General features: G+C 40.2%; 1 protein-coding gene across 1 annotated transcript in view; it reads left to right on the top strand.

Moving 5' to 3' along the window:
- crybg2 (crystallin beta-gamma domain containing 2) overlaps positions 1 to 16,968 on the top strand; it is a 61,868-nt gene that overhangs the window by 24,034 nt on the left and 20,866 nt on the right. Inside the window, exons 4-8 of the mRNA XM_079878858.1 lie at positions 3,444 to 5,232; positions 9,770 to 9,817; positions 13,763 to 13,881; positions 15,245 to 15,449; positions 16,483 to 16,622. Coding sequence (XP_079734984.1) covers positions 3,444 to 5,232; positions 9,770 to 9,817; positions 13,763 to 13,881; positions 15,245 to 15,449; positions 16,483 to 16,622 — 2,301 coding nt within the window. The remainder of the gene's footprint in view (positions 1 to 3,443; positions 5,233 to 9,769; positions 9,818 to 13,762; positions 13,882 to 15,244; positions 15,450 to 16,482; positions 16,623 to 16,968) is intronic.

The following is a 16,968-nucleotide window of genomic DNA, read 5'->3' as shown; positions in this document are numbered from 1 at the left end:
TAGTAAATGAGGTTGAAGTTCTGGACAGGTTTATCAAAGCCTCGCCTCACGAGAGCGTCGGTTTGGCCGGGATGGGCCGCCGGAGGAATGTTAGGTAGTTCAAAGTTTGCCGTTGACTCACTCTTGATGATACACATTCTTCAAATAGCCGTCATGAGTGAAGGTGAATGTCAAAACTGCTGAGATCGTAGTTACGCAAACAAGTGTGACTATCAGGAATGTGGCTGATGGATTTGCATATTGCACTGGCATTCAGTTTCTATTCTAAATATCTTGGTAATACTTGCATTGATCATCTATGTGTTAACTTTACCCAATGCAATAGTTACTTGTTAGTAATAGTAAATCTAATACTAGTGTTAACTTATTCTAAAGATGTTCTTCCGTGCATCTGATGTGTTTGTTTGATCATGGTTAATTTAACCGTTCAGTTCAGGCCAGTCCGGGTTTATCCGTCATCCTGTTCTTGTGAATTGCAATGGAATGTTTCATGCATGACATTGTCAGTCCCGTTTTTCAGACGCCCTGTCAAACACTCGGATAAGATAAATGTCAAACATTCTGCAATCTTTGTTGCAGAACGGTTTACAGGCAGAAACAGCTGCTGGAACGTGTTTCTATGCAAATTAGCGCATTCCTGTTGTAGTTCAGTGACAGACAGATGTTACCACGACCCTTTAACATGTTCTTATTAGCACATCTATAGCTCCAGTCTTCACATCAGTGCTGTCAGTCTCAAATACTCATCTGTATATATGCATCTTTAAATTGTTGTGACATTTAGCAAAATAATAGCGGTAATGCACGCTTAAATGAAGGACTGATGCCCATGGCTCACGCTGACGTTTTTTGACTTCCTCGTTTATTTAGGCAACGTTAATGAAATTCCCATGTTAAGCCGTTTTTGGCCTGGAAAACCTCACATGTAATTATTACTATAGTAAGCTGTCAAGAATGATCCTGATAAAGTATAGTTTTCAGACTTGTGACTATTGTCGAGTCCTGGAGGGCTAGCATCTGCAGAACTGCAGCACAGGCCTGTCAAAAAGATCACCTCTCAAAAGCAGAAAAACTAAAATATGTGAACAAAATGCTAGTTTTAGGCTCTTGTGATTCTTATACAGCAGCTGCCGCAATATTTCAATCACTAAAACCAGCAGGACGTTCTGAAACACTTCATCTGAAAAACACTTAAAGTGCCTTAAAGTACTAAAACACTGATATTAAAAGATCAAATTCATACTATATACAGGCAATCAGATGAGCCCAAAATATGAACCCAATGCACTGAATGGTTGTGTCTTCTATATAATGGGGTTCTGTGGGAAAACGAGGAACTGTGCGTTGTGTTTATATTCTGCTTGCCTGTATATAGAATGCAAATTTGATTGACACTTCACTAAGCTCCGCCCCCTTGATTACTGACTCAAACTATACGGAATATTCCATCAGAATCAACTGGAGATTTCCATGAACAATATGATTTTCAGTACAATGTGCTCATGAAGTTGTAAAAATGTTTTTGAAATTATTCTTACATGTAAATATGCAATTTTTAATTTCTTTTAAGAAACGTAACTTAAATGACTTTAAGTTTAGAGCAAATGTGTTCTCACTCATTTTAAACATGCTCATTTTGGGAATGAGTGCTGACATTTTTAACGAAGAATCAGTTATCTAATAAAATAATAATACAAAATATATTTTTAAAATGTACTGTTAATATTACATTTTAAGATGCACTTGGTCACTGATATATCTCAAATCTGGAACACAGACCTTTGACTTGATTGTGTCTTTTAGCAAACACTCTTCATCAGACTTTACTGGGTCTTTCCGGTCACTGTGTTCTCACGCAGTCATGCAAACGTGTGTAAAGACCCAAAAGGCTTGTTAGGGGCCGGTCAGTAATCATAGGTGTCATTTCTGTTGAAATGGAGACTAAACTACACCTGAACTGACAGAGACAGTACAGACGTACTCTAGCATGTGTAGAACTGAAATCGAACGCATCTGAACTGCCAGACTCGATGTTGCTCCAGCAGACAGCTTGGAAGAACACTTGTTTTTATGCAGTAGGGTTTTGTTTTAAGTTATTGCATCTCTTTGGTTGGTCCTGTGTGTTCAACACATGCACATAACCACAGAGGATCAACCCAAGATCTGAGACACTACAATTCTCAGACAAAATACTAAAATCTCAACCCAGAATGTTCTTCACAAGGTAGTGAGTTAGCTTAGGTAGTGTGCATATCTAATAATTGTTCATTAAAAGCTATTGATTATTCATTGCCACTTGACACAAAATGTCAACTGATATTTTTTGCATTGGTTTAACTTACTCCCAAAATTTGAGATAGCTTTTTAAAATTTTGCCAATTCAAATGCATTAGACAGTGGGGGCCGAAGATGGACGTGAGGCGCAGATTCACCACCAGGGGGCGTGATCTACTGTAGAGGATCCTGGGGAACTAGTTCTGCCAGCTGAGATAACTTGATACCTCTCCCTTTAAATATCTCAGGGCGAAATACAGTGAAAAACATGTAATATCAATGAAGCCTCTGCTTGTGTTAAAGTGAGAGGAAACTATTAATGATATGTTCAAATGTATTTTGATGCATGTATATTTCTGCTAACTTGTGAACGTTCAGTTTATACGATCTCTGTTTTCAGTCTGATTTGAATGTGGAATGTGTGTTAATCTCAACCCAGGGTCTCCTTGTTTAGATAATGTTTAACAGAATGAATGCTTACTGTATCTAACAGAGACAAACATGTCTGGTACTAGTTCCTTCTGAGGTCTATAAGTCAAAGCCAGATATATAAGTAACCTAGTTGTTTTCCAAATCGGTTGATCATATTTGCAATGACAGGTAAATATGCATTACTACAAAGGTGATGAAAACGTGTCGCTTTTGATAATTGTGACCAATTATGTTGGTAATTGGCCCTTTACAGCACTATGTTTATTATATTTATGGTTATTGTTGCATGGTGAATGTTGTAAAGCATGTTGCATTAGTATCTTTTCTCATCCACTCATCTCTGTACTCTTGTATGGCGAGATTGAAGCTCTTAGTGCTATGATTCATTTTAAAGTGCCCTTTTAACGTGTCATTTCTCCAGAAACTCACCTACGCACATTGCTATACACTCCCACTTTTACACCTTTCATAACCTGTCATCTGCACTCTTAAAAATGCAGGTGTATTTCTTTTCAAATATAAATGTATTTATTCAGGGAGTCAGAAACCAAACAGGCCTTAAATTCCACATTACATGAACAGAATGTGTTCCTCAAACTAGAGAATATTTATTTCTCACAGACCTCAAGTGTATTCAGCTTTAAATTACCCTCTAATTAGGTTTTAATGCTTTCACTTGCAAGTCGTTATAATTAAAGGATTAATGTTTTCTTCTTCGCTTTTATCTTTTGTGCTAGGATCTTTCATGCATCTGTTCTCAGGACAGTGATTGAGGAGTCTGATACAGAGAGCCAAGCTGAAACTGAGCCTGGATCGGATGCAGACATGAGCTCGAGTGTTGCAGTGTTCAGTACGAAACTCAGTCGACCTTCATCCGCTCGCGAGGGCCGAGACGAGGCCATGGTGGTCCACAAAGTGTCTCTGGTCAGTGACAAACAGGGCAGCTTCGGGAACCATGAAAGCCCGTTAGACGACTTTAGGCGTAGAGATCAAGCGGAGCCGAGCAAAGCCAGTCCTGAGCTCGAGAGAAGGTGGAAGAGTCAATACTCTGAAGAACAACAGACTGGCTTCACGGAGAACACACACCTGAGCTCCTCCTCCCAGCCGGCCCACAGCTATGAAAGAGGAACCTACACGTCTCATTTTCACTCTCAGACTCAGCCCACTTTCCCCTCAGGGACTGACGGTGGCCTTGGAAACACTACCTCGAGAGTTGTGGAGAGCGAAGTTCACGAGAGTGGGAGGATCCGGGAGGAGTTTGGCTCACCTGTAGAGAGAGAGCGAGAGACAAGGACAACAGTCTTTAGCTCACCTGAAGAGAGAGAGAGAGAGCGAGAGACAAGGACAACAGTCTTTAGCTCACCTGAAGAGAGAGAGAGAGAGCGAGAGACAAGGACAACAGTCTTTAGCTCAGCTGAAGAGAGAGAGAGAGAGCGAGAGACAAGGACAACAGTCTTTGGCTCACAGGCACAGTTTGATTCCCGCTTGATGATTGTGGAGACGGATGATTTCTCCTCGGATGTTTTCCAAGCGACTCGGGTGGATCTGATTCCCTCGCCCACTGGCCTCGAGCCTGACGCTCTCTCTCCCTCATCCTTTACAGAAATGGATAACTTTGTAGATACGCTTAAAAGCATGGATCGACCGATCCGGCAAAGGCTTCAACGCACCCCATCCAACACTCCCTTCTCTTCACTGCCACCTATTGAAGAGGATTCTCCGATCTCACCTCCTCTTCTCTCTCCTCTCTCGCCTGTTTCTGATCCAAAGACGGTCCTGAATGGCGTTTCCAGTTTTCCTCTAGACATGGGCTTCAGCTGGAGTTCTCCTAAAGACATGCGCTCTCCATTGACCATGATGAAGGAGCAGCAGTCCGGAGAGCCGGCGAGTCGAGGGCTTGCTCTGCCATCACGAGCGTCGGCGCTGAACAGCATCGTAATGCGCAGGGGATCCCTCAACGATCTGGCTAGTCCTGAAGAAACTCCCGGGAAAGCCCTGGCGAACGGATCCGGATCCCGTCTGGAGAACAGCTTCTTCTTCCAGCCGACGGAGAACGGGAAGGCCTCGAGTCGCTCCATCTTTCGAGCAGCTTCTCTCCCGGAGATCGGACCCGGTGTTGAGCGGATGAGCTCCGCCAATAAGGGATCCGACACGCTCCTCGGCTCCCGGTTCGAGCGCTTCTCGTTCCTCACGTCTCAGTCGAGTTCTCTCAGTGGGCTCGCCGAAACCTCTCGCATGAGCGTGGCTCCGGGCCAGCAGGACTCGGCCGAGACCTTCAACCACAAGTCCACGATGGAGCTGTACCGCTCTCTTCCCTCCGAAACCCTCCTCAAGAACTCACAGTCTATGAGTCTTCCTCAGAGTCTTCCTCAGTCTTTGAGTCTTCCTCAGTCTTTGAGTCTTCCTCGCAGCTCCAGTCTTGACGGAGGTCTTCTGATCAACGACACCCGGGGTTTCCAGTCCAATCCAAATCCAGAACCGGAGCAGAACATGCCCCTCAAATACAGAGCCTTCCCTGATGCATATGTGAGTATTGCTTGCATGCATGTGTTGGTCATTTACTCTTGGCATGATGAAGTTCTCACTGAGAATGAGGGCATGGAATCAATGAGAGTGTTGTTTTCATATTATGTCACTGCTCTGTTTCTCCCGGTCCTACTCAGACTCTGAGTGTAACCTGATATTAAGCCGCTCACTGCAAGCGTTGTGTAACAGAGTGTGCAGATTGTTTTTGCCCTCAAGCGTCTGATGCACTGTTGCTGCGTTCCCAGCAAGCAATCTTGGCATTTAAAAGACGTCTAATAGCCGTTTAATAGCTGAATCCTGACTACAGATTGACCATGACACTGATATCCTGTAGATATTATTGACATTGGTAACATGATGGGATATCAGCCATCGCATGCGCTGCCTGGCCAAAAACTACAATGAATCAGTTCTGACTATAAGTGGGCTACAAATAGCGTAGAACATGTCAAAGAAATGAAACCAAACACCTTGTTGACACTGTTAACATGATGGAATATCATACATCTCACAAGTTATTTTGGTATAAACGACATGTAATCAAATTCAAGGTTATTTTGTCTAGAAGTGGGAGACTTTAGTCAGGCTTTGAGTAACCCACTTCTAGACTAAATAAACTTGAATTTGATTACATGTCGTTTATACCAAAATAACTTGCGAGATGTATGATATTCCATCATGTTAACAGTGTCAACAGTGATTACAAGGTGTTTGGTTTCATTTCCTTGACATGTTATGTAATTGAAGACTAGTCTATTCTTGGGCTCAGGTTCGACGTCTGTTAAATTTTCACTGACAGCCCAAATCTTGCCTTGTTTTAGCCTGGACTCTGGACTGTGAATGGACGGCAATTAGAAGTCTTTTAAATGCAAACTTGCTTGCATGGCTTTGGCTACGTTCAGACTGTCAGTTCAAATCCGATTTTTGTGCATATCTGATCAGAATGAGCTAATGTGAACAGCAAAAAAATCACATAAAATCCGTTTCAAGCTACATCCATATGTGGTTTGTAATCCTATTCAAATCGCATTTCTGGTAATTCGTCTCAGTCTGAATGCTCTGATCGGATTTCACGTGGTTTATGTGACTTTCTCACGCCACGTAAAATATAAACGTCAGACGTTGTTGTTATAGGAAACGTGCTTAAAGTTGCTGCCGAAACAATGCTGTGTTGTTGCAAAGTGCCGAACGAGCAGAAAATGACAATATAACGGAGACATATTTTGAATTAATATTCAATATTCTCTATTCCTACCAATGCAACATCATTGCCAGAAACCAATGCAGATATTCTGGAAAACGAAAGAGCTGCATGGACACACACATCGGATCTGAACAGTTGTGGACGTCAATACTTTTAGATCAGATTCCAATCGGATACACAAATAATCAGATTTGGACTGACAGTGTGATTGCAGAACGTTTGTTTTTATATTGTTCACACCCTAAACCCAGTGCGCTCAACTCCGTTCCCAAATATCTTGCAGAGGTTTCTTACAACTCGTTCTCATGGACTGCTGTAATCTTGTCTGTGTCATTAGAGTTGGCACTAAACTCTGCAAGACTAGAGTTGGACTGGTGCTAAACCTCAGTGAACGAAAGCCTAGAAGGGGTGTAATGTCACCTCACGAGGAGGGTTTACAATAGAGGATATATTACCTCAGTGCTCATGCAAAATTCACGTTTCCTCTTGTCCTCCGTAACAGACTCAGAGAAGCTCTTTAAAGCTGCTTCTCTCGACTGTGCAGAGACTAATGAGTTTGCAAGTCAAATTTACATTCTAACCGAAAGCAGCTTTATCAAAACTTCTGTTATTTTTCTTGATATTATGGGAAGATGTAACCTTCAGTCTTGCTCACATTCATCTCGAGGCATTTCTCAGATAATCATTATCTGCAAAAGGTCTTGGAAAGCACTCGAGTGATTTTGCATATAAGGCTTTAAATGTCTCGCAGGTTTGATCATGCAGAGAGAGTTGGTACGTGACTGGTGATGTTAGTAAAGACAAGAGTTTATGATTCTGATATATTGAGAGGTTTGACATGCAAATGTCCGTCACTAGGGAGTAACTTCTGTTATCACACGTCCACTGTAAAACACACAGCTCCTTCACGTCATCCCGCTCTTCTCTGTGTTGACAGAGGTTAATGATGGCGACTTATCTGACAGTTCAACTTAGCATTAAAATTTAATATGCAAAACACCTTTACAGATGCATCATATTTCCAGTCTCTAAAATAATAACAGGTTTTAGTGATGAAGAAAACTTTTTTGTTTCCTGTAAAAAATTATTGTTGGCTTAAGTTAAAAAAGTAAGTTACCTGGTTGCCTTAAAATTTTGAGTTCATTGAAATTAAAAAAAAATTAGTTAATACAATAAAAGAGATTAGTTTAATAAATAGAAACTGAACATGAATTCACATGAACGCACTTATAATGGAGTCATTATGTTATCTGAGCCACATTAATTACCTAAGTTGATTTGACAAAAGATTAAAAGTTGTGATAACAAATCATGAAAATATTGTTTTACAGTATATGCATTGAACAACGTCTTTATTGAAATGATTTATAAGACAAAATGAGAATTGATCTGTATAATTAGGCTGTTTTCCAGTTGAATGCATTAGTGCAGTTTAGTTTTCCCATTGGAAAGACCATCGTGTGTAAGGAAGCTGAACTGTCAGGTCAGGAACGGTGTTGTGAAACGTGTTTTCCCTGGAGCTTCTCCCGAGGCAGGGAACGAGGGAGAGGCGGATGGAATGTGAATCTTCATTATCTTAATGTTCACCTCATCTCTAATCAGCGCTGATAATTTTCCTAGACAGGCTCAGACACTCCCTGCTCTCCGTCTTGGCAACGACTTGCTGTGTTTCTGCCAGCTGGAACAGACATGGAGAAAACGGAGAAAACGATTATGTGGCCTGTACGCCTCACACAGTGTAGACTTATCTTCAGACATGCAATCAATAACTCATTTCCTACTGTAGTCTAGGAATATACAGCACGCGCGTATATGTGAACGATACTCATACGGCTCACATTTAAATCCAAGGCAGAAGGATTTAAATATGTGTTAATAAATCACTACATGTGATGCCGCCTCTAAAGGCTTTCTAAAAGGTCTGTTTTTAGCTATAGTTAGCCTATATCCAGACCAATCAAGACCAGACCATAATCTAATGTTGGTGCATTTTGTGCAGTTGTGCATAATTTTGCATAGATGGATATTTTATTACTTTTATTTACATTTTTTAGAGATAGATAGATATTTTATTAGATAGATATTTGTTTTTTAGTATTTGAATGTTTATAGATAGATAATTTATTAGATAGATATTTATTTTTTAGTATTTGCATTTTTTATTTTAAATAAATTTCTTTACTAATTAAATTTTTAGGTAGACAGATAAATATATTTTTTAGTATTTTTCATTTTTATGTAGCCCAGATAGATAACTATTTATTTTACTTTTTTCTTTTTTAGATTTGTAATACATTTCTTGAGTATTTTCACTTTAAGGTAGATATATTTGTTTATTTAAATAGATAGTTTTTTTTTTACAATTTTATTTTTTAGATACTGATCGACTGTAGAGATACTGCGTCTCACACCCATTTCCACGATGCATATCTGATGCATATCTGATGCATATCTGATGCATATCTGCCCTTTTGAAAAATATTTTTTCGAAGTGTCTGGCTGTGAGATTGGTATGTGTAGTTTATAGAGGTCGCTTTATAAGATTATGTAAGCCTTGTATTTGGCTTTTCATTAAGAACATCCCCATATGCAAACAGAGGAATTTACGCTCGTGTGTAATGTTGTCTCTCTGCTAACCTTGCCGTGCCTCACTGCCAGAGTAAAGGCATGTCGACAGGCAGAGTTTTACTCATAACCTCCGAAAACATTCAAACCAGCAATCAGATCTGTCATTTAACAGAGAAACTCTGAAGAAACTCTTGACCTCTGCACCTGATCCGACCTCTGGATCTCCATCTTGACAGCCGGCGTTTGGTCGATGTGTGTTTCTCTTCATGTTTGAGGAGCTCGACGTACAATGGCATTTCAAACATGTTCAGTGAATGTTTGAGACGAGTCTGGTGACAGCAAAGCCTTTCACTTCTTCATGTGTGTGAGAGGTAGAAACATCAAGTGTTGTGTAAAGTGCATGTTCTTCTTTTGTCAAATGTTATATAGGAATGTCGTGTTCTCTTAACATACCTGAACCTGTTTGAATGCTGATATGACAAGCTTTACATCACCATTTTAAAGTACAAAGATGAGAAAATGAATAAAAAGGATGTTTTGATGCATTCTGAACCTCAGGATTTTAATGTATCTCACTTCATTTTGCAGATTTTTAGTAAAAAAGGCTTAATATCTTCAGTCATTTTGCTTCTCCTGTAAATGTATCTTGATTTAAGAATGTTTAGATATTTGTGCTGGACAACAAGACTGAGGAAGAAAACTTGAAACCTTATGCTTCATGCCTGTGTGTTTCATCTCATCGAAATATTTATTTTCTTTTCTTAGCTCACAAAAGAGAAGGAGCACGGCAAACTCAATCCTCGACCTGGAAAGGTGAGAAACTCCACAAGTGTTCCTTCTTCTGTCTTTAATGTTGTATTAATGCCTGATCATCCACTGATGAGCTGGTTATATCAGAGAGAAATGTGATGTTTCATTTTCCAAATAAGGCTGTTTTATTCTGTAAAATCCAAACTGAACGTTAAAGAAATGTTTTAGGTTTAATAAAAATGATGCACTATTCTGCTGACCACCAGAGAAAATCACTTCAACACGGATTGAAACAAAAACACACATTTACATGAATGCACTTATAATGGAGGTCTATAGAGCGTTGCTCAAAGATGAACATTAAAATACAGTTAGAAATGAAGGATACTCTGTGAACTCCTGAGGAAAGCCTGAGGCTGGTGTGTGTGAAACAGCTGTTCTGACACACACACGTTTGGACAGAACGACAGAACTTTAAATGTCACGACTGACTGCAAAAGACATAATCTTCTTTTCAAATGGTTTTTAACACAAATAATGTGTTATAAATGAATAGCTAAGCCTGTGTTGACACCAGCACAAGTTGGCATGATTGAACTTGCCACTGACATTTACATTTCTACATCTCTTTTATTATTTTTGACAACTCGTTTTGAAGTAGTTTTGGCTGACACTCCTGTTCCTCATCAGCAGCAAAGTAAGTGATTTAGAAAAGGTCACCGAAACTGGATTATTAAAGGTCCCATTGCATGAAAATTTCACTTTGAGGTTTTTTAACCTTAATATGAGTTCCCCTAGCCTGCCTATGGTCCCCCAGTGGCTAGACGTTCTGATGGGTGTAAACCAAGCCCTGGGTATTTTTGAGACTGCGTCAGTGTAATATTGTAGCCCATTAATGTTGTATTAATGCCTGATCATCTACTGATGAGCTGGTTATATCAGAGAGAAATTTGATGTTTCACTTTCCAAATAAGGCCGTTTTGTTCTGTAAAGTCCAAATTGAACGTTAAAGAAATGTTTTAGACAGAACTAAATGTTTTAGACAAATGACAGAACTTATACTTACATTTACATTTATTAATTTAGCAGTTGCTTTTATCCAAAGCGACTTACAAATGAGAACAATAGAATCAGTTTAACTAACAATGGGACAACAATATGCAAGTGCTGTGACCCTTCCCAGTTTAATCTAACGCAGTACATGTATTTTTTTATTTTATTTTTTAAAAGTAGATATAGAATAGAAGATAAAGTGTTAGTATTAGTGGATCAAGTGTTGCCGAAAAAGATGCGTCTTCAGCCGTTTCTTGAGAATGTCCACGGACTCATCCGCTCTGGTTGAGTTAGATCATTCCTCCAGCAGGGAGCAGTCCAGGTGAAGGTCAGAGAAAGAGATTTAGGGCCTCTTTGAGATGATGCACCACAAGACCGCATTCACGTGCAGAGCGCTGGGTTCTGGATGGCACGTAGGTCTGAAGTAATGGGTTTAGGTAAAAGGGAGCAGAGCCAGAGGTTGTTCTGTAGACAAACGTCAGTGACTTGAATTTGATGCGAGCGGCTGTTGGAAACCAGTGCAGTTTAGTGAGGAGAGGAGTGACGTGTGCTCTCTTCGGCTCGTTAAAGACCACTCTAGCTGCAGCATCTGGATCAGTTGCAGAGGTTTGACAGAGATGCTGGAAGACCAGCCAGGAGAGCATTACAGTAGTCCAGTTTGGAGAGAACAAGTGCTTGGACAAGGAGTTGTGTAGCTCTGATAAAAAGGCCTGATCCTCCTAATGTTGTACAAGGCAAATCTGCAGGACCGGGCAGTTCTAGCAATGTGGTCTTTTTAAAGTTCAATTGATCATCAATCACAACTCCAAGGTTCCTGGCTGACCTTGATGGAGTTATGGATGATGACACTAGCTGAATGGAGAAGTTGTGAGGTAGTGTTGGGTTGGCCGGGACCACAAGTAGCTCTGTCTTCACAAGGTTTAGTTGAAGGTGGTGGTCCTTCATCCAGCCAGAAATGTCTGTCAGGCTGAGATGCGAGCAGCAACCGTTGGATCATCAGGCTGGAATGAGAGGTAGAGTTCTGTGTCATCAGCGTATCAGTGATAGGAAAAGCCATGTTTCTGAATGACTGAATGAGATCCTAGTGATGACATGTAGATGGAGAAGAGAAGCAGTCCCAGCACTGAGCCCTGAGGCACACCAGTAGCTAGATGATAACAGTGATGGGATAAACCATGTTTCTGAATGACAGATCCTAGTGATGACATGTAGATGGAGAAGAGAAGCGGTCCCAGCACTGAGCCCTGAGGCACTCCAGTAGCTAGATGATAACAGTGATGGGGTAAACCATGTTTCTGAATGACAGATCCTAGTGATGACATGTAGATGGAGAAGAGAAGCGGTCCCAGCACTGAGCCCTGAGGCACTCCAGTAGCTAGATGATAGCAGTGATAGGAAAAGCCATGTTTCTGAATGACAGATCCTAGTGATGACATGTAGATGGAGAAGAGAAGCGGTCCCAGCACTGAGCCCTGAGGCACTCCAGTAGCTAGATGATAGCAGTGATGGGAAAAGCCATGTTTCTGAATGACAGATCCTAGTGATGACATGTAGATGGAGAAGAGAAGCGGTCCCAGCACTGAGCCCTGAGGCACTCCAGTAGCTAGATGTTGGGTCTTAGACACCTCACCCCTCCATGACACCCTGAAGAACCTACTGAGAGGTAAGACTTGAACCATTGGAGTGTGGTTCCCGAGATGCCCTTCATCTTTAGGATTGACAGGGGGATCTGGTGGTTAACTGTGTCAAAGGCAGCAGATCCTGCAGGATGAGAACTGAGGATTTGGAAGCTGCTCTTGCCAGTCTCAGAGCTTCAGTTAATGAGAGCAGAGCCGTCTCAGTTGAGTGTCCGCTTTTGAAGCCAGACTGATTGTTGTCCAGGAGGTTGTTGTGTGTAAGAAAGGAAGAGATCTGGTTGAAAACAACTTGTTCAAGTGTTTTCGCGACGAATGGAAGAAGGGATACCGATCTGTAATTTAGATTGGGTTTCTTAAGCAGTGGGGTTACCCGAGTCTGCTTAAATGCTGTGGGAAAGGCACCAGTGTGAAGAGAGGTGTTTATGATGTGTGTGAGTGTGAGTATGTGGTAGGGCGATTGGAAAGGAGGAGTTTGGAGACTTCTGCCTCTGAAAGCAGAAAAAAGGAGGGTAGAATGTGTGTGTGAGCTGGTAAGATGTGTTTGTCAGTTTGTGGTTTGGTAAATTGGCCGCTGATGGTGGTTGTTTTAATTATGAAGAATGTGACAAAATTGTCAGCTGTTAGTGTTGATGAAGGAGAAGGAGGAGGAGGAGGAGGGTTGAGAAGAGAGGAGAAGGTTTTGAAAAGCATACAAGAGTCTGAAGATAACAGAAATAATGTGTTATAAATGAATAGCTAAGCCTGTATTGACACCAGCACCAAGTTGTTTGTATGTTGTTGTTTTTTTTATGTTTTATACTTGGAAGTTCGAGAATTTGAAGTTTTGCAATGTGAGATTTTATCTCTCCTGATTGTGACTTTATATCTCATAGGTTTTTTTTTTTTTTTTGCTCTCTGGTGGGAATATTAAACTACAATAAGGCTTTTCCAGAAGGCATGATTGAACTTGCCACTGACATTTACATCTCTTTTATTATATTTGACAACTTAGTTAACGTTAGTTGACATTATACGTCAATTAGTTTTGGTTGACACTCCTGTGTCCTTCATCAGCAGCAAAGTAAGCGATTTAGAAAAGGTCACCGAAACTGGATTATCAAGCTTATTCTTCTTTTTCCTCCTGTGACATTGACTGCATCAGTGTAATATTGCAGCCTGAAGGATCTGACACAATAAAAGTGCTTTTCTAAAGTAGGTCGTGATTCCCCGTCAGAGAAGATCGAGCCTCGTTCTGCAGTAACATCTAGAGTTCAGATGTCAGATACTAAACAATGCAGGCTTTGTAGAAAACACGAGCTGTTTGTGTTCTTCCTATCAGATGTTGATCTATGACAGGCCAGGAATGAGCGGCCAGAGGATCGAAGTGCGAGGGGATGTTGTGGACGCCACACCGTGGGAGTTTACAGACACCATCTCAGTGCGAGTGATCAGAGGAGGGTGAGAGACATTCACACACACACACACACACACACACACACACACACACATTCTTGTACATCTATCTTTATGAGGACATTCATTGACACAATGCAATCTCTAGCCGCTTACCCTAACCTTACCCATCACAACAAGTGCCTAACCCGACCCCTGACCCTAAACCGACCCTTAACCTCATTATAACCTTATCCCTAAAACCAAGTCTTGACCCTCAAACAGGCCTTTAAAGGCTCTCAGAGACTGAGGACCGGCCAACATGTCCTCACTTTACTCTCTCTGTCCTCACTCCAATGGTCTAAAACTCAAACTGGTCCTCACAAAGATAGTTGTACACACACACACACACACACACATGCATCTTCATTCATCTCACTGCTCATGTTCATGCTGTCAATCATTTCTAAGTGTGCTCTTGGTTTGGAAGATGTATGTGTTTTAGGGAACATACACTAGTGTTCAAAAGTTTGGGGTTTCTGAAAGAGTCTCTTCTGCTCATCAAAGCTGCATTTATTTGATCAAAAATACAGTAAAACAGTGAAATATTATTATAATGTAAATCATCTGTTCTCTATGTGAATATACAGTAAAGTGTAATTTATTCCTGTGATCAAAGCTGAATGTTCAGCATCATTACTCCAGTCTTCAGTGTCACATGATCCTTCAGAAATCACTCTAATATGAGGATTTGATGATCAAGAAACATTTATGATTATTATCAGTGTTGAAAACAGTGCAGGTTTCTGTGGAAATCGTGATACATTTGATTTTTCAGGATTCTTTGATGAATATAAAGTTGAAAAGGACAGCATTTACTAATAATAATTCGTTACATTCATATAGTGTTTTTTGGGTCCTCAAAGCGCTTTACATATGGATCTTTTATAACATTATAAATGATTTTTCTGTCACTTTTGATCAGTTTAATGTTGCCTTTTTGAATAAAAGGATTTATTTTTTTTAAAACCTTTGACTGGTAGTTTATAAATCACAAAAATTTCTATTATATTAATTAAACATATGCGTAATACAGCACTAATGCATTTCAGTATGATGCAAACATTAACTGACACGGGACAGTAGATATACAGGAGTAAATATGAATGCACAGTAAATAATGTGTTCAGAAGGCGAAGGGAATCAGACACAGTGCACATCAGCGTAGACATTCAGACTCTCCCTGCCTCCCAGCAAAACATCCCGAATCCCTGAAGTTATCATCAGCTGCAGGAACACGAATCTGCAGCATTATAAATGTCTTTACTGTCACTTTTGATCAGTTTAATGCATCCTTGCGGAATAAAAGTGTTGAGCGTTTGTGTTTCTGTTCAGGAAAGGTTAGTTCTGAGTGTTCTGTGTTCTTCAGTTGGGTGATGTACGAGAAGCCGAACTTTAAAGGGGAAAAGATCGCTCTGGACGAGGGCGACACCGAGCTCACCGACCCGTTCGGACCCGCAGAAGAACACCAGTCCCATCAGAACGAGGGAACGACATCGGATCGCGGAGAAGAAGACGAGGAGCCTCGGATGAAGAGGAGGTTCGTCATCGGATCCATACGGAGAGCAGTGAGGGTACGACATCTCTTTATTCACATTTACACTCCTGAAAATAAAGCTTTTCCATTGGCATCAATGGTTCCATGAAGAACCTTTATCATCCACCGAATCTTTCCAAAAGGTTAGATTATTTTATTATGTATCTGAACTGAACACTGAAAGGTTCTTTGAGGAACCAGAAATGATTCTTCAGTGGCATCGCTGTGAAAAGCTCTATTTTTAAGAGTGTATAAACAGACAGACATGAGAGGTAACATTGTTTTAGCTCATAAATATGTCTGGAATGGATGGGAACATGATCACAGCCGTGTTTATGAAATGTCCTTGTGCGCCACCTTGTGTCCTGAAGAGGAATTGTGCTTGATAACCCGAAGTACACAAATCAAGTATTAAAATATTACTCCAGCAATACAAGCATGTATGGATATTTATTCTAGCCAGCAATAAGAAAGATTAGTGCATGTATTTAATATATATCGCAAATAAGCAAACTTGATTTTATCATCAACACTTATTATTCACCATCAAAACATTAAACTTTAATATACTAAAATATCAGTTAAAGTTACTGATAAGTCAAGTGTGTAAACCAATAATATATGAGAGTATTTAAAAAAATGGGGGAAAATTAAATTTGTGCAAATATGTGATGACAAAGAGTATAAAAACACTGACGCTCTTGTTGACTCACGAACAGCTGCAATTAAATCTGTCGAATTCACAAATGAATCGTTCAGTGAATCGTTCAGCAGGTTCATTGGAAAGAATCAACTCGTTCGTGAATCGGACATCGCTCTGACAATTTCTTCATTTCGAAATAAAGAGGAATGTTTTTATGTAGCGATATTAAAACATAATATTATGCTTTGGAATGCAGTGAGGTAATAATAAAGGTTTCCCAAAATAAAAAATACAAATGCTTAAAAAATGAACTTATTAGAAATAATTAGTTTCAGTCCACCGCCGCGTTTCACTTGCACAAGTAAAGTCTGTTTAATACTCATCACAACACTTGTTGATGCTCAGCATAACTTTCCCGCCCTTCCAGGATTACAGCGTTCCTGAAATCAGCCTTTTCCCAGAGGAAAACGCGGAGGGCAAGAAGGTGACGTTCAGAGACACGTCAGACGACGCCAGGATCTTCGGCTTCCCGATCAAAGCCAACTCCATCATCATCAACGCCGGGCTGTGAGTGGCTCTGTGTTGCTTCATTTCATCTTTGTGGGTTTTTAAAGTAATATTTTCAAAGGTTGGTTTCATTTTGGGTTTCAAGTTTTGGGGGAAAAAGAGGAAAAAAATGTAAATTTGTTCATTTTTTATTGGAAAAGTGAAAATGGCTCTTTATCTGAGAAGAAAGTAGAAAATAGAAGGTAGGTCGGGATGTAGAACAAGTTTTTAAGAGTTTAATAAAAGTAAGAATTAATTTAGATTTTTAATTTGATAAAACTATGAAGAATATAGAGGAATGTTTGAACACGTATGGAATTATAAAGAAATGTTGTTCTTTATTAGAGATTACATTTTTGCTGAATGT

Source organism: Squalius cephalus, assembly GCF_949319135.1.
Source record: "Squalius cephalus genome assembly, chromosome: 8".
NCBI lineage: Eukaryota > Metazoa > Chordata > Actinopteri > Cypriniformes > Leuciscidae > Squalius > Squalius cephalus.
The sequence above is the reverse complement of the archived record's forward strand: the minus strand, read 5'-3'. Positions and strand labels throughout refer to the sequence as shown.